This window comes from Sarcophilus harrisii, chromosome 4 (assembly GCF_902635505.1).
Source record: "Sarcophilus harrisii chromosome 4, mSarHar1.11, whole genome shotgun sequence".
Taxonomy (NCBI): Eukaryota; Metazoa; Chordata; class Mammalia; order Dasyuromorphia; family Dasyuridae; genus Sarcophilus; species Sarcophilus harrisii.
The window spans coordinates 460,347,299-460,371,955 of record NC_045429.1 but is presented as its reverse complement, the minus strand read 5'-3'; the positions used below and the strand labels follow the sequence as shown (position 1 = coordinate 460,371,955).

Genomic DNA, 24,657 nt, shown 5'->3' with positions numbered 1-24,657 from the left:
AAAGCAATGCTTTATTCAGCTTCTTTATCAACTTCCATAGATAAGACTTCAATATAAAATGTGGGCCTCTGTCCTATCAGGACTAGGGAAAACCAACCACTGAGTCCCCCCTATTTTCAGAGCAAAAGGAAGATTAAGGCAGCATCCAATTGTATATATTAGGGAACCCTAGAAAATGACGTGTTTGTCAGTCTCATTAATTTTTAAGCAGACCATAGAGGATCACTTCATACTAATAATGTCTCCTTACAGAGTGGCCGTGTTTTGTCAGCCAGCCCAAAGTAACGTTCTTTAAAAGGGGATTCCCTACTATGCATGTAATTATTATTTTTAATTGAAGCTTTTTTATTTTCAAAACATATGCAAGGATAATTTTTCAACACTGACCCTTGCAAAACCTTGAGTTCCAATTTTTCCCCCTCTTCCCCCCCTTTCTAAATAGCAAGTAATCCAGTATAAAATATGGCAAAAATATATGTAAATCCAATATAGGCATATGTAGTTATACAATTGTCTTGCTGCACGAGAAAAATCAAATCTAATAGGGAAAAAATGAGAAAGAAAATAAAATGCAAGTAAACAACAAAAGAGTGAAAATGTTGTGTTGTGGTCCACCCTCAGTTCCCACAGTCCTCTCTCTTTTCATCACAAAATCATTGGGATTGGCCTGAATCATCTCCTTGTTGAAGAGGGCCACGTCCCTCAGAATTGATCATCATATAGTATTGTTGTTGAAGTACATAATGATCTCCTGGTCCTGCTCACTTCCCTTAGCATCAGTTCCTGTAAGTCTCTCCAGGCCTTTCTGAAATCCTCCTGCTGGTCATTTCTTACCGAACAATAATATTCCATAATATTCATATGCCACAATTTATTCAGCCATTCTCCAATGGATGGGCACCCACTCAGTTTCCAGTTTCTGGCCGCTACAAATAGGGCTGCCACAAACACTTGTCCACATGTGGGTCCCTTTTCCTTCTTTAAGATCTCTTTGGGATACAAGCCCAAGGCTGGATCAAAGGGTCTGCACATTTTGCTAGCCCTTTAGGCATAGCTCCAAATTGCCCTCCAGAATGTTTGGATTTATTCACAACTCCAACAACAACATATTTGTGTCCCAGTTTTCCCACATCCCCTCCAACATTCATCATGATTTTTTCCTGTCATCTTAGCTATGGCATATAATTAAAAAGAGCAGGACTAAGCAGTGTCTGTTCTAGACTGTTTTTATTCTGGATGAATCTACTTTTTTGGGGGACAAACCAGTCTCCATGATGGATGGAGCTAAGTCTGTTCTGAATAACATTATTTCTGCCAGTATATTTAAGGAAAGAAAAGCTTATACTCCCATTCTATGTAACTCCTCCCCACTCTCTCTTTTAAAGAATTGATATTTTTTTTTTACCTAAAAACAAAAATCTTTTTTTTTAATTTTTTAAAAAAGATGGGAACTGTGCTTTCTCCTATTTTTGGGTGGCGCTCTCCTTTTAACATCCTTGTACCCCATCTTTTCACCAGAGAATCTGCCTTAGTACCTCCTTTGCTTAGAAGGTCCAGCTAAATAGGTATATGTCTGTGTATTCATTTATCTATAAACATGTATATGTATATATATATATATATATATATATATATACATACATATACTGTGACCTATATATATATAAAGAGAGAGAGAGAGAGAGAGAGAGAGAGAGATTATTTAAATCACAAAAAAGAACAGAAGTCTATTTCTTCTGGTAAGTGCCATGTCATGAAGATCTGAAGGACCCTTCCTCCTATCTAGAAGGTAAAGGTCGTGTTCAATGGACAAAACCGGACAAAGAAAAGAGTGGAAGGCCACTTCCCAGCCGAGCCATGTGCTCTGCCTTGTAGCTGCCTTTCCAATACCTGCCTCATCCCATCCCCCTTACACTACCCAAAAAATAATCCAAAAGGAAGATCCACACCTGATTCCCTCCTGAACATTCATTTACGACCAGAACAGTCCTGTCCTCAGATTGCTCCGTTCTACTTGGGAAAAGACAGAAACTCAAAACACAAAATAGACTCCAAATGAATGCAAAGTAAGCTGAGGGGAAAGGACCACTGCAAGTTGGGCAACAGGGGAAAGCTCCGGAGGGGAAATGCTGAGATCTGGATTCTAAGAACTAAAGGGTAGGGAGGAAGCCCTCATACAGAGAGAGGGATTGGTGGGGGTAGGATTGGAGGCCAGATCATTTCTAAGACTGCTGCCTGCTCAGCATCCTGGGAAATTACAGTGGCTCACTGACAGGGCTGCCTTCAAGGCTTATGCCCAAGAGCCTTTCTGAAGTAGACTTGCCTCTGCTATGGAAACATTTTCCTGACCTACTCATTACTGTTTACTGATAGCAACCCTCCTTCTCCACCACTAAAACTGGTCTAGCCTCTGTGTGGCTGCCAGACTGATTGTCCCTAAAGCATGGGTCTGACTGTGCCTTTCCCCTGCTCAGGAGGTGTCTGTGGCTCCCTATTACTTTTAGGACAAATTCATTTAACATCCTCCATGGCCTGGCCCCTCCTTATTCAAGAAGTAGGAAGCTCATTGGAATGGGAAGCATGCCGGAGTGACTGGCAGACTCTGGGAGTTGGAATCTTGCTTCTGGGGGCATTTGTAACAGTGTGTTGTAATCCTGTCTGATCTGGGGCAAATTTGCCTCCCCTGGGCTGTGATTCTCATCTGTAAGAGAGGGATTGGCTTGGAGGGCCTGAGGTCACTCACTTCTGGCTCTAAAGCCCATGATCCTGTGACCTACCTGATCATCCTTCCTTCCCCTGGTGATCATACACGTTCCCTCTGCACCCCTCCATGGACCGGCCCGATGGGCTGTTCTTCGGGCTGGCTCCACATCTCTGGGCTTGGAACCACCGGGAAGGGCTCCCAGCCGCGGTTCTGTCAGTGGGCCCCGGCTATCTTCGACCTCAGCCTTAGGCCATGACTCCATTTGGCTTTTACTGACTCTGTTTCCCTAATAATGCTCCTCAGTCACCCTATTCTTTCATTTACTTCATCATCGAGCATTTATGGAGGCCCTGCCTGGGCTGGGTGCTGAGCACACAGACACCCGAGGAAGCAGCCTGGCTTCCAGGAACCTGCAGACCACAGGGAGAACCATTTCTTTCTATTGACTTATCTTGGCACCGGCGCTTTCCCAGTACCTGAGTGCTCTCTGAGGACAAAAGCTGCTTCTCCCCGACCCGTGCCCGCAGTGCCAAGCTCCACACCGGGCGTATAATAAACAGTGTCAGTCAGCATTCCTTCCCCCTCAGGAACTCCTTGATGCCCCCAATCAGGGGAGCCCTTTTCCCTCCAGAACCCCCGGGGTACTTGGTCTGCACCTTTCTGGCATCTCTCATAAATAAATGAGAGAAAACTTGTATTAATTCCTAGCTCCATTCAGAGCCCTGGCTAAGTTCTGGGGATTCCAGTTCATTTAGTGCAGGTGGATCTTGTATTCAGCTGTTTATTTAGAGGATGCCTTCTCCACGGCGGGACAGCTCCTGGGAGAGTGGGGTTATTTCTGCCTTTCTTGGGTCCTCACCAGCAGACAGTGGGCACTCACTCATTGTGTGTTGTCTGCCCAGCTGACCCAAAGGGGGGATGAGTAAGAAGGGGTTGAGACCTACAGTGGAGCCATAGAAAACAGGATGATTTGCTCCCTGCCCTGAGACACAAAGCCCTTTGCAGTATTTCCCTCTCTGTTCAGGATCTCTCCACCTGCCTCACCTTCAGTAATTAGACAAGAAGTTCTAGGAGGGCCGAGAATCAGATTTTCTGGGCAACTTGAGCAAGAACAGGTTTTTACGTGAAATGAAATGAAATCCCAGCCTTAGGCCTGGGGAGAAGATAAAGGTCAGAACAAAGCTCTCAACCCGGCTCCATTTTTGTTTTTCCTGCTATTATTTCCCAATGAAAAAAACTAGCAATCAATTTGTAAAAGCCAGGTGGGCCTCCGGGGCTCCAAATGACCAGAAGATGGGGGAAGAATCAGGTTTATTATATCAGAAATCTGCCCTCAGGCCTACAGTTAATTCACTGGGAATGAGTATGGATGGCAGGGGTCCCACCTGCCCCCTCCAAGCCCCCCACCTGCCAGGTTTCTTTTTATATCTCCCTTCACCGAGAGCTCTTTTGTTTATATTTTTCAGAACTTCTTCCCAGACGGTATTTGGCTGGTTATTGATTCCATTTCTTGAGAGCAAGGCTGCTTGTGGGTTATTTCGTGGCAAGCAACAAATGCCCTCGAATGCCGGCCGCTGCACCGGAGACCCCCAGCTTTCCTTCCATTTGGGTTTTCTCCGTGCAATATATTTTATAGACACGTATCAGGCTTTAATAATAGACCACAATGGTTTTTATAGCATCGCCGACTCCCCTCCCTGGTATTCCGTGGCAGGGGTTTTGGGTTGCATTTTGCTGATAGGTTCGGGGGAGTGGAAAGAGAAACTGAGGCAGCAAACGGGACTGGGGACCTGAATTCTAAGCGAGTCTTGTCTCTAGGCAACCTCACTCCTCGGTGAGAGGAAGCCGACCCCTGCGCAAGATCTGCTCTCTCCAGCTCCGTGACGGAACTGGGGGAGCCGGGAACGGGCTGAGGTTTTCAGGGCAGGCTCTGGATCGGACTGAAGGAGGGGGAGGCGGGGACATAGTAAGGAGACAAGCAGAAATGCTAGTTCCCGACCTCCTCCTCCCGTCGGGGCCGGAAGGGAGCCCGGCCTGTCGGAGCTGGGACCCCCGCAGTCCTGGATCGCGCCTCCGTCTCTGGCCGGTGTAACAAGAGCCCAGAAAGGGGAAGCGCGCTGCCAGCCGGACTCCCGAGCTGGGGCCGGGCCCTTTGGGGTGATTGCAGCCTTAGCTCTTTCCGGCGCGGTGATGGATCCCAAGTCACAGGCTTGGCAGAAAGGGGCCCGAGCCCCGCCCCCCCGCCGCCCCCCGCAGTCCCAGAGTCAGGATTTGGGGAATAAATCGTTTCCCCGCCGGCCGCCCACAGCCCTGGCCAGAGCCGCTCGCTGTTCCCCTCGGGAGGAAGCCGGGGATGGGCCCGGAGAGCGGCCCCACTCCCAGCCTCCCAAGGGGTCCTCCAGCTGTCGCCCTCCAGCCTCCGGGGCAGGACCCCCCATCCCGCCGCCGCGGGCGCGCGGCTCCGAGTCCGGGCGCGGGGCGGCAGGAGAGCCAGAAAGGGGCTCGGAGAGAGAGGAGACTCCAGACCTAGCAGAGGCTCTGGAAGGTCATTGGCAACGGCCCACGAGGACGGAGCTTCTCCAACCTCCCGTGAGCCAGGGGCAAGGCCAGGCTCCGAACCCGTGTCCCCCCCCCAAGCCGCGGCTCCTCTCAGGAGAGCGGATCATTTTGCCTTCGGGGAAGGTGAAGGCCAGGACTAGGCCCCGCCTTCCCGAGGACGCCCGCCCCGGGAGCCTTCCCCTTTCCCCCGCCCGGGCCCCCCTCCGTTCCGGGGCCTTCCCCTTCCCCCCGCCCGGGAGCCCCCCTCCGCTCCGGGGCCTCCCCTTCCCCCTCCCCGCTCCGGGAGCCTCCCCCCCTCCCCCCCCCCCGCTCCCGGGGAGCCCCCCGGGGAGCCCCCTCCGCTCCGGGAGCCTCCCCCCTTCCCCCTCCCCCGCTCCGGGAGCCCCCACTGCCCAGCTGCCTGCCTCTGCCCCGGGAGCCTCCCCCCCCCGCTGCCTCCCCGCGGAGCCTCTGCCCCGGGCCTTTTCGGAGGCCGCTGGTCCCCCCCCCGCTGCCCCCGGGGGTCTGGGCGTCGGCTCCTCCTCAGTCAGAGAAATAACGCTTCCGATGCCCCCGCCCCCGCCCCCGCCCCCGCCCCCGGGAAGCGCGTTGCTTCTCTCTGCGCCCGGGACCGAGCCCCGCTCGCCGGCCGATTGCGGAGGCCTGAGGTGGGCGGGCCCCCCGCTCCGGCCCCGCAGACCCGGCCCAGGGCAGGGGGCGGGGCCCTCGTGACGTGGGCGGATTCGAATCCCGCCGCCCCGCCCCCAGCCCCCGCGGGGCTCCATTCTCCGCCCGCGCGGAGCCTGGCTCCTCCCCCGCCCAGCCCAGCCCGGTCCAGCCCCGCGGCGGAGCCGAGTCGGACTCAGAGCGGCGCGCGCACAGGGCGAGCGCCCCAGCCTGGCCCTCCCGGCAGCCCGGGATCCCGGAGCCGGACTCGCCCGCAGCCTCGCAGCCCTCTCGCCCGAAGGAAGCCCGCGCTGCTGCCGCGGCGCCCCCGGGATCCGGCCGCGCTCGTTGGCCGGAGGAGCGGCGGCCCCGGGGAGCAGACACTATGGGAACGAGGTAGGCTCCCTCCCCGCGCCGGTGGGAACCCGACACGCTTTCCCCCGAGGGCTCCCGCGGGGTCCCCCGGGCCGTGGACACTCGGCTCCCCCGAAGGGGCCCCTGTCCCGGGCTGAAGCCGCAGGCTCCGAGCCGGGGGCGCCCCGGGCATTTCGGGCGCCCCCCGCCCCCCTTTCTGCCCCCCCTCTCTCTGCCCCCCCGCCCCCCCTCTCTGCCCCCCCCTCTGCCCCCCCTCTCTGCCCCCCCCCCCCCTCTCTGCCCCCCCCTCTGCCCCCCCCTCTGCCCCCCCTTCATTCGCTGCTTTCCTCCCCTCCCTCCCCACGCTTCCCGCCCGCTGCGATCCCTCCCGCTTCCTCAGCGCGCCTTGCCCCGTGGGGACGGCTTCCCGGCGCTCGCTCGGCTCCTAGCTTCCTTCGCGCCCCGACTTTTTGCGCGTGTAGACGCCGCTGGCGGCTGCGCTCAGGTGGGCGCCATAGGGGTCCCGGCCCGGAAGAGCTTACCACCGGAATGCCCGGTTCGGGGGCGGGCGCAAAGGTCGCCGACGAAGCGCCCGGCCGGGGCCGGGCCTCGGGCTAGCGCCGGGCAAGCGGGGACCGGAGCGGGGCTTTTCCCGGCACCGGGTGCAGGGGCCGCCACTGGTGGCGCCCACAAGCGCCCACCCCACGGTAGTGGCACAGCCCTGCCCGGGCCCCCGGGGGGAGGGGGCGGGGACCCACGGGCGCGGGGAGCCTCCTTGTCACTGCCCTGGCTCCCTGCCGCTTCGCTCCCGGCGCGTTGCTGCTCGGCCGCTCGGGTCGTAACTGCGGGTCATGGAGGCTCCCGGGGCCCTGGGGCGCGCTCAGTCCGGCGGGAGCGGGACCCCCCGCCGGCCTCGGGCTGCCCCGCTTCGCGTTCGCGTTGTTGGGAAGCCTTCCCCTGGGGAAGGCCCGGCCGAGGGGGCCGGGGGGCCGAGGTGATCTCTGCGAACTTTCCCAGGCCGCCTTCAGCCCCCCGCCGAGGCTCTCGGTGCCCTGCGTCCGCTTCGTGGGCGGGAGACCGACCCCCCAGCCCGCCTGCCGCTCGGCGGCGCGGAGCGCCCGGGGCCAGCGGGAGCCCGGTGCCAGCCGGAGCCCGGCGACGTGAAGGCTCCCAGCCGCTTCCCCTGGCTTGCGGGACGCTCCCCCGCCGGCGTTTTCGCCGCTGCCTCCGGTCGCACCCGAGCGGGGGCGGCCGGGGTGCGTTGCCCAGCGAGGGCCCCTGCCCTTCTCTCTGGCCGGCATCTCCCTGGGGGGGGGGGGGGGGGGGGGGGCCCCGGGCGCGCCGCGCCCCTGGCGGAGGAGCTGCTCGCCCCGGGTCTCTGCGGAGGGGCGGCCGGGGCCGTTCCCCAGGCTTTCGCTCTAACCTTGTGATCCAGGCGAATCGGAGAATGTCGGGGCGGGGAGGCCTGGGGCCGGCCCGCTGGCCCTCCCTCCACAAGTGTCTCTCCGAGGCCACCAGGAGAAAGCCCGAGCTTTCCCGCAAGGCTTAGCCACTCCTGGCCCCCCTCCCCGGGCAGCGCTGGGCCCCTGCGGGGGCCAGCACGGAGAACAGCCCGCCTCTCCGGGCTCAGAGCCGGGGCTCCAGGACCGGAGAACGGGGCTTCCCCCGCGCTTAGCTGACTTCCCGGGGGTCATAAAACTAGCAGAAGCACTTGCCTGATCGGAGCCAGTTCTTAGTGGAGGAGCAGGAGGGCTGGGGGCGGGGCAGTGCATCAGTCCCTGAGTCTGGGTGCTAGAGAGGACCCTCCCCCCAGCCCCCCTCCTCGCCCCTCACCGGCCACTTGGGTCCCTCCTGGGGAAGGCCCGGCCTGCTGAGCTCGGGAGGCTGTTCCTCGGCTCCTGTCAACACTAATGAATGGTTGGGAAGCGTTCGCGGGGACATTAGCCTGGGAAGCTACCACTTCATGCCACCCTGTGGCCCCGAGGTTGGCGCGGACAGACGCACCAGTGCCTGCTGCTGGCTCCCCGAGGGAACCCCATTGGAGGTTCCGGGGCTGGGCCAGGGCCACGGGCCGCTGAAAGGTCCAGTATTTGGGCGCCGCGCCAAAGCCTTGCAGAAAATGGGGGTGTCCCAGAGGGCGGAGCGAGGCCGGGGCTCTGGTCTCAGCCCCTCCTGCCAGGGAAGAACCGGGGATAAGTGGAGGTAGGGACAGGGAGGCCGGCCCCCGAGAAAGTGCCCTTGAGTGCCGGCCCCAGTGCCTCCGAACAGCAGGAATGCGAGAACAATCAGTCCTGGGCCGGAGGCTGCCTCCCAGACTGATAAAGGCCGCCTTCCTCCGCCGCTTTATGGCTGCCTTGTTTACGAAATGAACAATGGGGATCTATGAGGCCTGATGGGGGCCGGGAAGCTGCCCCTCACCCGAGGTGGCCTGAGGTTCCTAAGTCCTGGGGTCTCCTGCAGGAAGTGCCTGCGTGTGTGTGTGTGTAAGAGAGAGAGAGAGAGAGAGAGAGAGAGAGAGAGAGAGAGAGAGAGAGAGAGTGTGTGTGTGTGTGTCACAGAGAGAGCTACACAAAGGGGCAGGGGATGTGTGTGTGTGTGAGCTGTACAAGGAGACAGGGGGTGTGTGTGAGCTGTGTGTGTGAGCTGTACAAAGGGGCAGGCTTCCTTTTGCTGCCGGCTAATGTGTGGCAGCTCACACGGGGGATTGGAGGCTACAGCCCCAGAGAAACCCTGTTTAAAACCAGTGACAGCCTTTAAAGGGGCTGGAGGATTGCCACCCGCCCCTCGAGAATTGGGGGGGGGGTCCTCATTCTTTGTCACTGTATTTCCCGGTCAGTCAGTCGGTCACTAACCTGCTTGGACCTGGAAGGGAACTTCTCTCACCTAGCCAGCTCCTTGATTTTGCAGTTGAGGGAACTGAGGCCAGAGAGCTTGGTGGGGGCTCCTCCGGGTTGGTGAGTGGAGAGCCAGAATTCAAAACTGGTTCCCAGAGTTCCAAAACCTGCCCTCAGAAAGGTCCAGCTCTCCACTTATCTCTGGAGATTCATGTTTTTAAAAATCATCTCCCACAAAGAGAGAGCAACTCTGGGAGGCCCCTGGGCCCAGGGCTAGCGCCTCAGGCTGCTATTCTGTGTAAAAGCCTCAGTCTCTTTGCTTTGTGGGTGTGATGTGTTTCCTGGAGAGAGACCTCTTGGGGACAGGTCTGTGGCGTGGCTGGCTGGGTTACCAGGCCCATCGGGCTGCTGGGATTCTCTTTCCATCTCCACTCCGGAGCAGCTCTCTGGGCTCAGGACGGTGGCTTGTGGAGGGTGGGGGGTGCTGCAAGGTTGCCAGGCCCAGAATGGAGGCCCAGGGCCAGAGGGAGTGCTGGAGGGTCTCGGGGGCCACATCTGACCTAGAAGGAGACGGGGACGGGGGAGTCAGTCAGTGGGAGAGCCGGGGCTCCTGTGATCTCAGTATTCTTTCCATATGGAGGGATCTCTGGGAGCCCTTTCTTGCCTTTCCCGGCAGGGAACAGGGACCCAATTGTCCACAGCCAGATAAAAAGTGCCAGAGGAGGCATCCAGGGTCCTGGGGGCTTCGCACTCCGGCTGGGCCTTTTTAAAGCCCTCACCTCTTTCAGGGTCAGCGGGGCCACCATCTCCCAGGGGCAGCGTCTCTTGCCTCCCTACTTGTGCCTCCTTGGATGAGACTGGCTTTGTGCGCCATAATGGGCCCGTAGAAGTCATCTCATCCCAAACACTCCCTTTATCGGCCAGAAGCTAAGGCCCCCAAGGTTAAGGGCCTGACCTGGCACGGGTGAGAAGTCTCCGCCCCCTGTTATCTTGGACTCTCCTCCCCTCCCTCCAGGAGGTCTTGGGACTAGAAGGTTCCCATCCCCAAAAGTGAAAGGATGTTTGCCCCTGAGTGATTAAGCTTTGTGATGGGAAAGTTCCTGGGAGTCCAGCCTTTGGGCATCCCCCCCCCCCCGGGCCAGAAGCCTGGGGCACGAACCCTCGCCTTGAAATTTAGTCTGTTGCTATTCAGTGGTGGCCGACTCTTGGGGACCCATTTGGGGTCTTCTTGGTGGAGAGACAGGGGGTGGCCATTTTTTTCTCTAGTTCATTTGGCAGGTGAGGAAATTGAGGAAAACAGGGTGACCTGAGTGGGCCGGGGTCAGGCAGCTGCCATCTTGGGGCCAGATGTAAACGCCAGGCCAGACCCTCCAGCCCCTTCGCCAACCAGTGCCCACCAGGTTTCAGCTGGAATCTGGAAGTGGTTCGGCCCAGTGAGCTGCCTCTGGGGCCGCCGCCAGCTTCTCGCCGGAGCTCTCCCAGCCAACTCGGCCAGACCCTCCAAGGGTTCCACCTCAAAAGGCCCTGACAGATCCAGACATTCAGTGGCTCCACTAATTGGATGTTGGAGAAGGGGATTCAGTGCCTGGTTCTCCTCCCGTGCGCTGGCCGGGCTGAGGAAGCGGCCCCCTCTTTACCAAACGGTTGCTTGGCGAATGGGAAAGGACCAATGAGGTGGGTGAGAACAGACTCCGGCTCCCCGAGGCCCCGGGACTTCCTTATTGGGAGCTTCCCTCTGTCTCCGCTGCCATTCATTAGGGCTGCAGCGGTGTCAGCTCCGTGCCAGAGCTCTGGTGATGGCTTCATGCATGGAGAGAACTGTGGTGCTGCCCTGCTGACTGGGGGCTCCCCACACTGGCCTGGGCCTCTCGGAGTCCGGGGTCTCCGGCAAAAGCAGCTTCCTGCCTCCCTGTGCAGACGGGGCCCAAGCCCCTTCACTTGCATCCTCATCCCGGGCCCATGGAGATGGAGGTTGGGGAAGCATCCGAGCAGAGCTAGCCCAGGGTGAAGTGGGCGGCGACCTCTGTGCTGGGCTTTAGGCTGCGGGCATTAGGATGAGGTGGGTGTCTTCCCATTCCCGGATGGGAGATCATAGGGAGGTTGGAAATTAACGGAATTATGAGCAAAGCTCTGGCATCTCTATGGACTGGTTTTGTTTAGTCCGGTTCTGTGCTTCTGGGTGTTATTTAACACAACTCATTGTGCTTTCACATCTTTTCTAATGCGGCCTTCCTCTCATTCCTAATATATAGTACATACATTAGTGTGCACGACTGTGAATCAGTGAAACAGCATCTACGTATTATCTATTTAAACTTTAAAAGTTGTTTTATTTTTACAAGGTGGCAGCCACTGCATAGAAAAACTCACCTTTATCAAACCATAGTAAATAATACAAAGTGAAACAAAATTTAAGTGACAAGTTGGAAAAAGATTTTAATAATTAACCCAGCGGTCTGTCGTCCCAGGCAGTTGGAAAGGGGGGTGAAGTGGAGAGGGGAGTAGGTCCACCATTATCTCAGCAATGAAATAGTATATTTTGCATTTATCCCTCCAGGGTCTTATTTTTGGGCCCTCGTTAAGTCCAGGAACTTTTTTTTTTTCCTAGGATATTTTGGTTTGTTTTCTACTTTCTTTCTTGCCATCATCATCATCTTCTCAAGATTCTCCCACTCCACTCAGATGCTCCATTTTGTACCATAAAGGCAAGTAAAGGCCTAGTTGCCCGCCTCCTCCACACCATGCTTTGTCCATCAGCTCCCAGAAGGCACGACTGCACACTGAGCAGAGTTCTCAGGGCCTTTCTTTAAAAGAAAATCCTTTCTTTACCTTGGGGTTAGCGTGCTCGTGTTAATCATTCCCAGGCTCTGCCAGTCTCTTACTTCAGTATGTGCAAGCCTTTTGCTCCCACTGCATCCAGGGCCAGCTCCACCCACCCTGATTTATTCTGACCCCTGGGCCATGATGGTTCTGGAAGAGAAAGTGAGGCCGGTGACCTTGCCCAGCCCTCCCTCGCTTAAATCCCCTTCACCTAGTGGCAGGACGGCAGATCCCCTATGTCTTGGAGAAGGAAGGACAGACATCAGCAAGGCTTCGGCCATTTCTTGAGGAGCAGCGATATTCACTTGTGTCCCTCTCCATGGTGGACGGCCACGGACAGGGCTCTTACGGGTATCGCCGCTGTAAATACTTTTTGTCAATATGGGCGCTTTCCTTCAGTCTTTGACTTCCTTGGTGGCTCCATACTCGTCAGTAGGTCATAGAGCAAGTACTTTTGATGTTTCTAGCTTTTTTTTTGTCTGTCCACACTTGAAAAAAAGTTTTTTTAATGGAAATACGTTTATCATTCTACATACACGATGTTATTTCTAAGTGGTTGTTCAATCATTTCTGAAGCTTTGTGACTCAATTTGGGTTTTCGTTGACAAAGATATTAGAATGGTTTGCCATTTCTTGCTCTGGCTCATTTGACAGATGAGGAAACTGAGGCAGACAGGGTGAAGCCACTTGTGTCACATTAGTGTAAGAGGGCTGATTCGAACTTTCCAGCTCATTTGACAGATGAGGAAACTGAGGCAGACAGGATGAAGCCACTTGCTTGGATTAATATCTGAAGCCTGATTTGAACTCTGGAAGATGAGTCTTCCTGCTTCCAGGCCAGTGCAAGGATTTCATTAGTGAAGGGAACTTCTGGTGTTGAAAATCCCTCCAGTGATGCCAGATCTCCAGATTACCCTTTTTGGAGGCCGCAGCAAATTGACAGACTTGCTTCTGTGTCCCGGGAGGAGGAACCCTGTGGCTCTGATTCTTTGTTCTCTATGTAAATCAAGCAGCCTTTTCCCCTGCAGCCAGATGATACCGCAGTGCAGGGAGTCCGGTCTTTGACATCCTTGGTGGCTACATACTCATTAGCTGGTCAAAGAGCAAGTATTGGGATGTCAGGCTGGCAGTGAGCTGTGGGAACCCAGGCAGGTCTCTCTCTGCCAGTTTTCTCATCTGTGAAATGGGGATGGTAATAGCAACTCTCTCTCTCCCAGGGCCATGGTGAGAATCTAATGAGATAATATTTGAGAAGCATTTCGCAACCTTAGCTCTAAAGCAAAGTTAGCTATTGTCATTATCACGATTATTATTATAAAATCAATCCAAATTGTTTTGTGGAATGGTCGGATCATTAATTCTTTTAATTGGATGATCCTATTTTCTCTCACTGTCACCTTCTCCCAACCATGACGTTATCCCTTCCACGTGGAGACTTTCCCCATCTCGGTTGCGAGCAGAAGAAATCTTGCATAATTTTAAAATTTCTTTTTCATGCAGTATTTTTATTAACATAGATCTACATGTGGCCTATAACTAAATATTAACCCAAATTTTAAATAAGATGCTGTAAACATCCCATAAAAGAAAAAGGAAAAAAAAAAAAATAGAGTTCTTGAGTCTGGAAGGGAAAGGCAAAAAATTTTAGGTGGATTTTCCAGATCATGGGGGTGCAGCACCCCTAACACCCTAAGCCCCTTTCATTTCCCCCACGTGGAAGGGACATCTTTTGTGCAATCTGGATGTGAGGTTAAATTTCAGAATTGTTTATATTCTCTTGGAGTTTAAACTCAAATAATCTACAGAAGATGTATATAGAGAGAATGGGAGAATTAATGCTATCTATACCCTTGTAGATATCCGGATTCAGCTCCAAACACCTCTAATGGCTGAACTTTGTTCACAGGGTCCAAATGGCCAGGTATGGTCATACCGATTTGAATGCAGGCTTTCCTCATTCACAGTCCCATACCCTATGCATTGTGCTACCCGGCAGCCTCTCCTTCCCTTGATAGTCTCGTAAAATCCCTGATAAAGTAAATAGTCACAAACCCTAAGTCAACAACTTAATACCTGGGTAACTTTGAATGAGTCATTTGAGTGTTTGGAGCCTCAGTTTCCCTTTCTGTTAGATGAGGAAGCTGATAATATCTGAGCTCCCTTCTCATACTGGTCTATAGAACATAAACTACCTGAGGGCAGGAATTGTTCATCCTTTTTCTTCTTCTTTTTGGTATTTTTATCACCAGCACCTAACACAGTGCTGGCCACATAGTAGGCACTTGAGAAAGGCTTGCTGGATTAGATCTTAATATTGAAGATGGAAGATGAAAGGATTTGTGAAGGACAGTCCTGAGATTTTTGCTGCAGTGAAGAAGATCTCCAATTGTTTTCCAGTCTAGTGGAAAAAAGTGAGAACAGGAATTATATCCCTGGGCTGTAGTTATTCTGGTCCCAATAGCTGGTCCATTGGACCAAGCCTTCCAGGTTTGGGGAATGACTGATGTTTCTGGCCCCTTGGTTTTTTGGTTCCTTTTCATCGTGAAAATAAAGGGAGGGAAATTAGAAAAGATGGCTGTCTGCCAGAGTTCCCAGCCTGAAGACAGGAAGACTCACCTTCCTGAGTTCAAATCTGGCCTCGCTTGCTTCCTAGCTATGGGGCTGGGCAAGTCACCTCACTCATTTTCCCCCTCTGTAAAATGAGCTGTAAAAGGAAATGGCCAAGGAGTCTCAAAGTCGGGACTGAACTGAACACAAAGCAGAAAAGCTTCCCTTTGGCAGATCTTGCTAAGAGGGAGATCCTTCCAGGGTGTTTGATCTCTGATGGCCTCTGAGTGTGGATTCTCCTCTCACTCACTTAGATTTGACCTTCCAGGTCTTAATCTTTGTGATTCTTGTCCAGCTCCTCCCATAAGCAAATGCTCCAGGGGATTTTGGAAGGTACCTTCTAGTGTCTCCTAGTGCTGGTGGGTACCGGAACTGCACTTATAATTGACCTCCCAGAATCATAGATTTAGAACTGGAGAGGACCGGACCGGAGAAAACGTTTTATAGAATACTTTAAGGTTTGCAAAGTTCTGTATCCATGTTACCTCATCCATCCTCACAACAACCTTGTGAGGTAAGGGCTATTTTTATACTCAATTTACAGATGGGTAAATTGAGTCTTCAAGAGGTCCAGTGACACTCACACCCCTTAAGTGTCTGAGAGGCAGGACTTTAACTCGTGGTTTCCTGGCTCCCAAATTCTGCACTTTATCCATTTGATCACTTATAGTTGACAGGGCTCTCTTTTTGCACCAAGGGAAACTGAGACTCAGAAGGATTAAGGTGACTTGCTCAAGGTCACAGAGGTACCCAATCTGGTGTCTTTTTCACCTTCCCACCACCATGCTCTATTCTACTTGTCTGGTCCTGGGTTTCCCCAATGTTGTTAAACTAGGTTTTGTGATGGTAGAAGGGGCTCTATTATTATTGAGGGTTGGATTCTGATGCAGAAGAAAATGATTAGTGAATGAGTAGAAAGCAGTTATTGAGGGTGGAGGAGATAGGGAAGGGTCTCTAACCCTGGCGTTGTGAGGAGTGTTTGGGGCTGCTCAGGCTGGAGTGGATGGGGAACCATCCATCACAAACCCTGGTTCTGGAGGTTCTCTGACACTGTCTGCGGGATCCTGGGCGTTGGGGGGAATGGGGAGGTTGGGAGGGAGAGTCTCTTAACATCTCGCTAACCCTGGCAATGGAAGCACTTGAAAAATCGAAATTCTCTTGCAAGACCTTGACCTCCTGATGCCATTGATCCTCTCAGAGGACAAAGTATAACCACCACAAACACTAACCGATAATAGATTGGGGGGAGGGGGTGACAGGGCCCCAGTGCTGAGTTGTCTCCTTCCCAAAAATACTCTAGAGAAAAGTGGGAGATCTTGGTCACCTTCCGATTTCGGTCATAAAGAATGGGCCAATTCTGTTCTCTGGAAGCAACTGGGGCAGCTTTAGATTTGGTGAAAATCTCACAAATTAAAAGTGTTTCGAAGTGGGATGGGCTACCTCTAGAGGTAGTGAGCTCCCTGGCACTGGAGAGATGCTGAGGAGGCCTCTTCCTTCCAACTCTGACTTTCGATGACAGGGATTCAGAAATCCATTTTTCTTTGATCGTTTTTGAATTCTTAGCATAATAGGACTTTGAATTGGAAAGAGCCTTTCGGGAAGATTGTCGCTTCCAATTATTTATATTTGTAGTCAACCAAGAGCAGAGAAAGGAATTCATTGCCTTAGGGTCCTAGTCAAGCTTCATTCTTATTTGGGAAAAGCTTTATTTCTATTATTCTAATTCTCAGAAACTTCAGTTTATGAAATGAATGATGGGCTTGAGTAATGAAAGATGGGCTAGAGTGCAAGTGCAGACTCCAGTTTCCTTACCAATTTCCTCAGTGTGAGTAAGGGGCTGCCCTAGGGGAGGAGAGTGGATTTAAATGTAGTTTCTGCCCCTTTATGAGCTTTCCACCCCAACAAAAGGAAGTTGCCCTGTTTTCCGAGCTCAGCCCTGACAGTTCTGACTCTGATGAGTGCCAGGCCAGAACTTCCCTCTGCTCTACTTTCTTGGAGATTTCTTACCATAGTGATTACAAAACCAGCCTAGACATCAGGGTTCAAGCCCCACTTCCCCCCTTCAAAATAAAGCCAAGTCAGCCAGCCAGCATTAAAGCACCTACTATTTCTAGATATTGTGGTTTGTGCCTGAGAGAAAAGCTAAGAATCCTGACCCTCAGGGAGCTCACAATTTAGTAAGGGAAGCAACATGCAAACTATTATATATGGAAACCAGATTTCTAGAGGGTAAATTGGGATAATCTCTGAGGGATCTCATGTTAAAGGGGAGAGAGAACAGTTTTTGCAGAAAGAGGGATTTTAAGGGAGGCTTGAGAGAATCCCATGAGAGAAAAAGGGAGAGGATGAGTCGCTGGCATGGGAGATCGCAAGTGGAAATGTCGGGGGGGCTGGAGAGGGCATTCTCTGGTACATAGACCAGCCAAAAGGCCAGGTCACTGGAGAATTTTATTTCTCTTATGTGGGGAGGGGAAGTGAGGTGTAAGTAGACTAGAAGGGGCCTGTTCTGAAAGGCTGTCAAAGCTGAGGAGAGGATTTGACCCTTAATCTTGGAGGTCACGGGGAGCCCCTGGAGTTGACAAGGGAGACTTGATAGTATGAGCAGATCTGCCCTATGAGGAGAAGACTTTGCTATCTATATGACTATGGGCAGCCCTGAGACTGTGCAGGGGAGGGGGTCCCCACTGCCAGTGACAGAGCTGGGGCACCCCCCCACACTTTCCATGGAGGCTCTAAGGGAATCTGAAGCATCCATCTAATGGAAGTGAGGTCTTTTCATAAATGAATGGTTTCTCCTCAGTTGGAGAACTGGGGGGAGAAAAAAGGCCTGAAAGCCCCGGGACTCCTTCCCCCAAAGCCAGACATGAGCTTTTCTTGGCTTGGTTCCACAGTGATTTCTGTGCCAATATTTCAAATCAACACTTGAGTCTGAGCAATAATCTTTGATGTGTAGAGGACCATTTAAATCTTGTTTTCTCATATTTTAAAATCTTTTTTTTTTCTTTTTTGTATTGCTCTTTCTTAAGAGTTCGCATTTGACAGCACACCTATTTTCCCCAGTAGTTGTATGGTGCTCTAATAGTTGACATCCTGAAGTTAGCAGCCATTATAAATCCAGGTAACTTGATTCCGGGGAAGCTTCATGGAGCCCAGAGCTGCAGAGCCATCCATCAAGCCCCCGTAATCACATCATGCTTTTCTTCGTGCTCCCTGAAAAACACATCAGGAGGAAGAGACCTGGAAGTGAGACCTTAGAAGTACCTGCAGTGGAGGGTTCAAATCTGGGCCCGGCAGTCAGGGGATTGTGGATGCAAGTTGGAAAAGGCCTTGGAGGCTTCCTCAGCCAACTCCCTCAGCTTACAGAGGGGAGGGAAACAAGCCAGAGAAAATCTCCCCCAGGGTCTCCTGTTAACAAAGGACTGAGCAGGATTCACATCCAGATCCTGTCTCCAAATATTTGCCCACTGTATTCACCATAGTTCTCGAAGTCAGGAATATCATGTGTGTTTGTGTGTCTGTGTGTGTGTGTGTGTGTGTGTGTGTTGGATTAGTTTATAATTTGTTGGATTAGTTTATACTTGGAGCTGATGTTCCCCGACTTTCACTAAATGTTCTTCAGATATAGAATGGCCATAAGAGGCACAGTGGGTAGAGAGCCGGCCTTGGTTGAGAAGGAGTTGGGTTCAGGTCCTGAGGTTCTGTGGTTCTGGCCCAGTTACTTAACTGTTCCATTTCCCAGGCAATTCACGAGACTCTGAGTGACAGAAAAGGTACTGGTCTGAATTGATAGTTTCCTCATGAGAATTTCCACATCTTCACCAGTGTGGACACGGGTCTAGCCTCCCCAAACAGGCAACAAATGAAACGCCAACTGCCAGCTGGGGATGTGACATAAATCCCCCTCGATTTCCAACTCTTAGGGTATGTGTACGATGTTGATTTCTGGGGGATGAGAGTCGGGTTCTCTGGAAGCTGAGATGGTTTCGGGGAGGAGAAAAGACTTCTTCAGGGTCATCATAGGAGCACCCCGAGGGTTTCCACATGGGTCCCTTAAGATACAGTGAAGCTGCCCCAAGATTTAGGCCATTGTTGTGGTTCTCAGCAGTGGGCGAGGCTCCTCCTGACTCGCCATTCTCGGAGAGTGCTCCCTGGACTACTTTGGATGCATTTGTTTGGTATTTTCTTTCTGGGTCTTTGTGAACACCTCTATTCACCTCTGTGAACAGGGCCCCTGTTCGGAGGAGGAGGAAGAGGAGGGTGAGTGAAGAGCTTTTGCCTCTGTCCATTCCGAGCTGCTTAGAGGCCCTCAGAGAGCGAGCTGGCCGGTATCTGGGCCTTGAGGCATCAGGAGTTCTGCTGTTTTCCCACTTGATTTTCCTAATCCTATGAGGTGAGCGCAGAGATCCGCCCATTTAACCAGTCAGGAGAGGAATGCTCATTCAAATTCTGTTGTCTTGGTCCTGCTCCGTTGGTAATTTTAGGCTGGATGGAAGAAAAATTCCCCAAATGAGAACGGTCTAAGAGGGAAATGGGATTTCTTCTAGAGTAGAAGTTCATTAATGGGTTCTGAGTCACCATCCCCAGAAGGCCTCATTTCCAGCTTGTGAATGCCCTGCGTGTGTGTGTGTGTGGGGGGGGAATACTGCCAGATATCGGGGCCATAGGCGTAGTCAATGAACCCCCACTTTCCCCTATAGAAAGCTCCGCCTCCTCACAGTTTCGGGCTATCCCAAAGTGGAAAGGATTCCCCCTCATTGGAGGGCATTTGATCAGAGTGGGGGTTTCTCCGACAGGGAGGTGGGAGAAGGGATTCTTGCTCATGCTGCCGGGGAGATGGTAATTGAGGTCCCTTCTGAGCCCAAGAGTCTGTCGTTAGGGTCTATTGTGCTGCTCTTCTGGAATAAATGGGCATGTGCCCTTTGGGTTTGCTTGGTCATCATGTCCATTGAGTCTCAGATCTAGGCCATTCCAGGTTGGTGCTGGCAGCGATCGGGTGGCTTCCAGATAACACAAAAGCAGAAAGCGTTGACCCATGCGAGGTCCGTCTGTGCCCGAGACACCGGGGAAAATGTCGAGATTGCCCCGTTAGTCATCACTTCCTATTAGTCATCAGGAAGGGATGGCAGCCTTGGCTTGCCGGCTTGCTGTCCTGATTTACAGACAAGAAGGCTTCATCCCACTGCCTGGAACATGGAAATGGACTAACAAAATTACTCTCCGTGGTTAATCATTATCCCTTCCCCAGGGTCCCTTATTAAACCCCAGTGTGCCTTTTGGATTGTTAATGATTCAAGTCACCGATGCTTTAGTTGGGGGATCTTATCAGTTCCCTTCCCTTGTCCTCAAAGTGGAGGGGGTGGGCAGCCAGGGGTAAGGAATTGGGCCCCTGTTAAGAGGAAGAGGAGGAGGGTGGGTGAAGAGCTTTTGCCTAGGGTTGGTCCTGCTGGTGGGATAAGATATTGAATAACACCCTAATGCATTCAAATTTATTCAGCTCAATTTCTTTTTCTCCTCCTCGGCTCCCACACTCCAAATCCATTTCATGCACCAAAAGTTACTAGGATTCTTAACTCAACTGACTGAGAATTTCTCGAGGGCAAAACCTCGGTGTAATCTGTTACCTGTAGCTCCTGATACAAGAGTTCTATTAAAAATGTGCCCTGTTGGCTGATGGAGTCAAAGAATTCTGCTGTATCCTCGTATGGAAGACCTTTCCCTGGAGTGGGGGTAATAGTGCTCAGGGATTCTGGTCTTTGAAGGGCCTGGGGGGACTTTTGCCTTTTATGTGTTCATTAACCAGTTGTAAAGGACTCTGTGCAGAGGGGGAGCAGGTCGGGTCCAGTGGAAAGAACACTGGATTGAGGATTAGAAGCCCTGGGTTCAAGTGGTAGCTATGTGATCTTATGGCATCTCTGAACCTCAGTTGTAAAATAGAGAGGAAGGGTGGCCAGGTGATGGAGTGGATAGTGTGCCGTGCCTGAAGTCAGAAAGACTTAACTTCCTTGAGTTCAAATCCATCCTCAGACCTATCCTAGCTGTGTGACTCTGGACAAGTCACTGACTGCTGTTTGCCTCAGTTTTCTCATCTGTAAAATGAGCTAGAGAAGGAAATGGCAAGCCATGCCAGTGTCTTTGCCAAGAAAACCCCAAAGGGATCACAGAGAGTCAGACAGGATGGAAAGGACTAAACAGCAACATAATGGAGATTCTCGTTTGTTGGGTAATGAAAGTATTATATAGAAATCTGTGTTTGTATTTCATGTGAAATCATTAAAGACCCTCAGAATTTGAATTGGGAAAGACCTGGGATCTCAGCTAACCAGCCCCATCCATTCCCAAGGAGGAATCCTTTTCCAATATCTTGACCAGGGGTCTATTTGTGCTGGATCAGGCCCACCTTAGTGGGCTCTCCACCATCATCTAGAAATGCCAACCTTTGTGGACAGTTATTTAACTCAAGGTCTAGTCAAAGTCTCTCTGCTGATGTGAGAGCATTCGGTGCTTATATTTTCCCCTGATTCTCCTTGTTGTCCATTATCCGTTAGGAGACCGAGTTCCCTCTGGTGACCCCAGTCTGGCTTTCTTAGTTGGACAGCTCCCTGGAATCGCAGCTGGAGTCAGACTTGGTTGTGGGGTCTCTTTCCCACCTTTGAGGGGGAATCCTCTCAAGTATTCAGCAACGAGGATGGGCACCAGATCATGGCAGGCTCTGCATTTGTAACTGTAGGCAAGAAGTGTGTTCACAACATCCCAAAGTTCCTGGTGACCTTACCTACCCCTGCAGCAATTTCTCCATGGAAATCGAGTGATAATGAGCCTTCTGGCTTGTCCAGGATTCCCTGCTACAGTGTCCCTGGCTGGACAGGTCCATCATCCAAGTGCCGTTTGAGGTTCCTCAATGAGATCTTCACTCCCTCCTATAGCTGTCCCCTCCTTGTGGGAGGGAGTCCTGATTGGTGACTGCCCATTTCCATGAAAGTCAAAGTTGTCATCTTTGCTCACTGGCCATTTGCTGAGTACTTTTCAAGGCAGCAAACCTCTAAGATTTGAATCCTTTTTTACTTAGCTCTGGTAACTCTTCTCACGGTTGGGTTGAAATCTGTCTCACCGGTTGCCAATGGAACAAAAGTCTCTTTCCTTCCAGTTTTTGAAAACAGCTATTATAGCTTCACTTAATCCTTTTCTCTTTCGATTAAATGCCCACGCTTTCTACAATCCTTTATGAATGGTTGTAGAACGCTTAACATGGTGCTTATTTCTTGAAATTCGCTCTACGTTTTCAGGCCAACTCCATGGAGCCCTTTGGCCAAGGTGAGGTTGATCCCATCACCCTAGTCTGCTTCTCAATCTTAGCGCGAGGAGGCCAGAAGCGGCTGAAACGTTCTTGCCGTCTGACCTGCTGAGTGGCGAATGCGATGGTAGCCACTGGGCAGGTTGCCGGATGTCTTTGTGGAGGGGAAGGCCGATTTATTTCCTCATCTGGACCCCTAGGACAGCTTGATATCACGCTCACATTTTTATTTTTATTTTTACTGAGGCAATTGAGGCACATTTAACAAGCTTGTAAGCCTGCTCGTGGCCAATTAAAACCGAATTTCCCCCCGACGAATTCTCACTGAAACCTCTGTCCCTTCCCCTTTTCTCCTCCCACCCTGAGCACATGTTTTTAAATTTTCTAAATTGATTATTTGAGCCAAATGCTTAGAACCAAATTCTCCAAAACCGACTGAAAATGGTTTTTTCTTTATCTTTCTTAGAGGACTTTTTGCAGTCCCAGCTTTGCCTTTGGTACATTTGAGATTGTTGTGCATAAATATTTATGGTGAGACCAGTAAATGGCACAGCGGATTAAGTGCTGGAGCTGGAAGGGGGAAATTCTCCTACCTGAGCTGTATTTGAATCCTCCCTCTGACACTCTCTGTGTGACTTTGCAGATGGGCAGGGAGAAACTAAAGAACTGATCCCTGAGACAAGCAGGGAGAAGGCTCTGATAGAGATCTGGTTAGCCCCCTGATCCCACTTTCCCAGAAGATCATCCAGTTTGAAATCTGAGATATGTCATAGCCCCAAGAGCAGCTTCACCTTGCTCCTGTCAGAAATCCCAGTTGTGTCCCTGAGGTTAAAATTTCCCTAGAAAATCTCCTTGTGCCCATCCCTTGGCTGCTGTTTTCCTTTGGGTCAGTCCACCTCTCCTTTCTGCCTCCTGGGATCTTTCTCCTTCCCCTTCCCCATGGTATCTCCCCTAACTCCACTGTTTCCCAATCACCCTTCTCCTTACAGCTAGCTGACTTTTAGGGTGCCGAGTCCCTTTTGGGATTTAGCCTGCCAGCTAAGGACGTGCCCCAGTTTCACAGAGGGCTCCCTTTTTGCTGGGCAATTGTGAGTTCCACTGAGGAACTTTGTCTTTCTATGCTCTTCCCCTGCATTTTATAGTTACCATTCCCAGTGTCTCTTGCGTCCCTTCATTTGGTCTGTAAGCTGTTCCCATAAATAAATCTACCTTTTGCCTACCATCATCAGGGGTCTCTATCACCCATATCAACTCTGGACAAGTGACTTAGGCTCTTAATTTTCTCAACTGTAAGATGGGGATAATGTTAGCCCCTACCTCCAGGGACTGTTGCCAGGATTGATGCTTGTAAAGCACTTGTAAATGCGGTAGGCGACCTTGAGGGCTTGCAAAGTACTTTTTCAATCATTCCTGAGGTGCAGAGGTTGGTGTTTTTTTCTCTTGTTGCTGTATTCCCAGCTCTTAGCTTGCCCACGGGAGCACTTAATAAATGCTTGTTTCTTGAATAATTGTACCTCTGTTAGATGGTGGCAGACCAGGCAGGGGATTCTGGGAGACCCATGTTCAAATTCCATCCCTGATGTCAGTTTCCTGATCTTACTAAGTCATATCATCTTCATAGACCTCAGCTCCCAGGATGGCTTCCCCAAGGAAGGCAAAGGGCTTTGCAGACCTTGGAGTACCATATAAATGTGAGCCTTCTGGCTGCCCCTGGCAGCAGGGTTCACCCTGGGCCAGACTTCCTGGCAGTGCTGGGGAACTCTAGCCAGGTGGCAGTGAAAGCGATTTGTGAATTTTCTCCTTAGAAGTGAAACGCACCCAGCCTGCTTCTGGATGAAAGGACTTGGGAATGATTACAGCCGAGACTTTTCAAACGTTCCAGCCTTCCCATTCTCCGAGGAAACCTTTGGGAACATCCTTCCCCAAAGGCGCGAAGGGAGCCGGCTCTCCGAGGCGAGGGAGACATCTGCCTTTGCAAACCCAAAGATTTTTTTGTAAAAACAGACCTCCAGCTGTGGGGGTGGAAAGCCTTTCATAAACCAAATCCTGGCAAAGCTCGCCGAGGCTGCCTCTTCGGGACTGCTGATGGGCTTTGGGCTCTGACAAATTGAGCCTCTTCCCTGCCCACAAATGAGGGAATTAGGGGAGAGGTCCAACTTGGCCACCGAAATCCTCAGGCTGGACGGTCACGCAGCGATTGGCGGCCTTCCCCAGCGTGGATTCTAGCCCCAGATTATCTTCAATTGGGCCGTAATCTTGCCATCTGGCCGGCTGCCTCTCCGAAGTGCCAAGGTCTTGGCTGTTCGGCTGTTTGTGGGGCAGGCCCGGAGAAATGTTGGCATTCTGAGGGCGGACTTGGTTTGTAAAGTTTGAACTGCTGAACTTTGCCTGGTGGTAAGAAGATGAAAAGGAAGGGAGATGATGAGAGTGAAGGAAGGTGGGATTCTGGGTAAGGCATCCCTGAGCCGCAGCTGCCTTGTCTCTAAGGTGGGAACCACCTCAGGGTGGTTTTGAGGATGGGATGAGAGGGAGGTGGGCTTGTGAATCCCTTTTTCTCAGTCTTAATGGCGCAATGTACTTAACTCTTCTATCTTTAGTATCGAATGTAAAGGGAGATTTGGATCCCTCCTTACTTCAGGGCTCCTGGACTTTGGGAGTGTGGGTCCCTGGGTCATGGCCAACAACCTTTTTCTTCTCTGTGGACCCGTAGGTTAAGGACTTAACTCGATCTCTTTGATCACATCTCTACGCCCCTTCTCAAAAGCAGGTTTTCAAATCTGTAAAGTAAAACACATGGTATTAGAAAGAAAACCAATTCTATAGAAATATAGGGAGTTCCCAAT

At 51.9% G+C, this 24,657-nt stretch overlaps 2 protein-coding genes across 3 annotated transcripts in view; both read left to right on the top strand.

Annotated features, from left to right (window-relative positions):
• Positions 1-4,894: 4,894 nt before the first annotated feature.
• Positions 4,895-6,880, top strand: LOC116423677 (basic proline-rich protein-like). The gene is made up of 3 exons (XM_031968775.1): positions 4,895-5,386; positions 5,584-6,304; positions 6,768-6,880. Exons 1-3 carry the CDS (start codon positions 4,895-4,897, stop codon positions 6,878-6,880), a joined length of 1,326 nt encoding a protein of 441 aa, XP_031824635.1.
• SH3BP4 (SH3 domain binding protein 4) overlaps positions 6,051-24,657 on the top strand; it is a 106,151-nt gene continuing 87,544 nt past the window's right edge. For both annotated transcript variants that reach the window (XM_031968255.1, XM_031968256.1), the window contains exon 1: positions 6,051-6,304. The gene's annotated coding sequence lies outside the window, so the exon portion shown is untranslated. The remainder of the gene's footprint in view (positions 6,305-24,657) is intronic.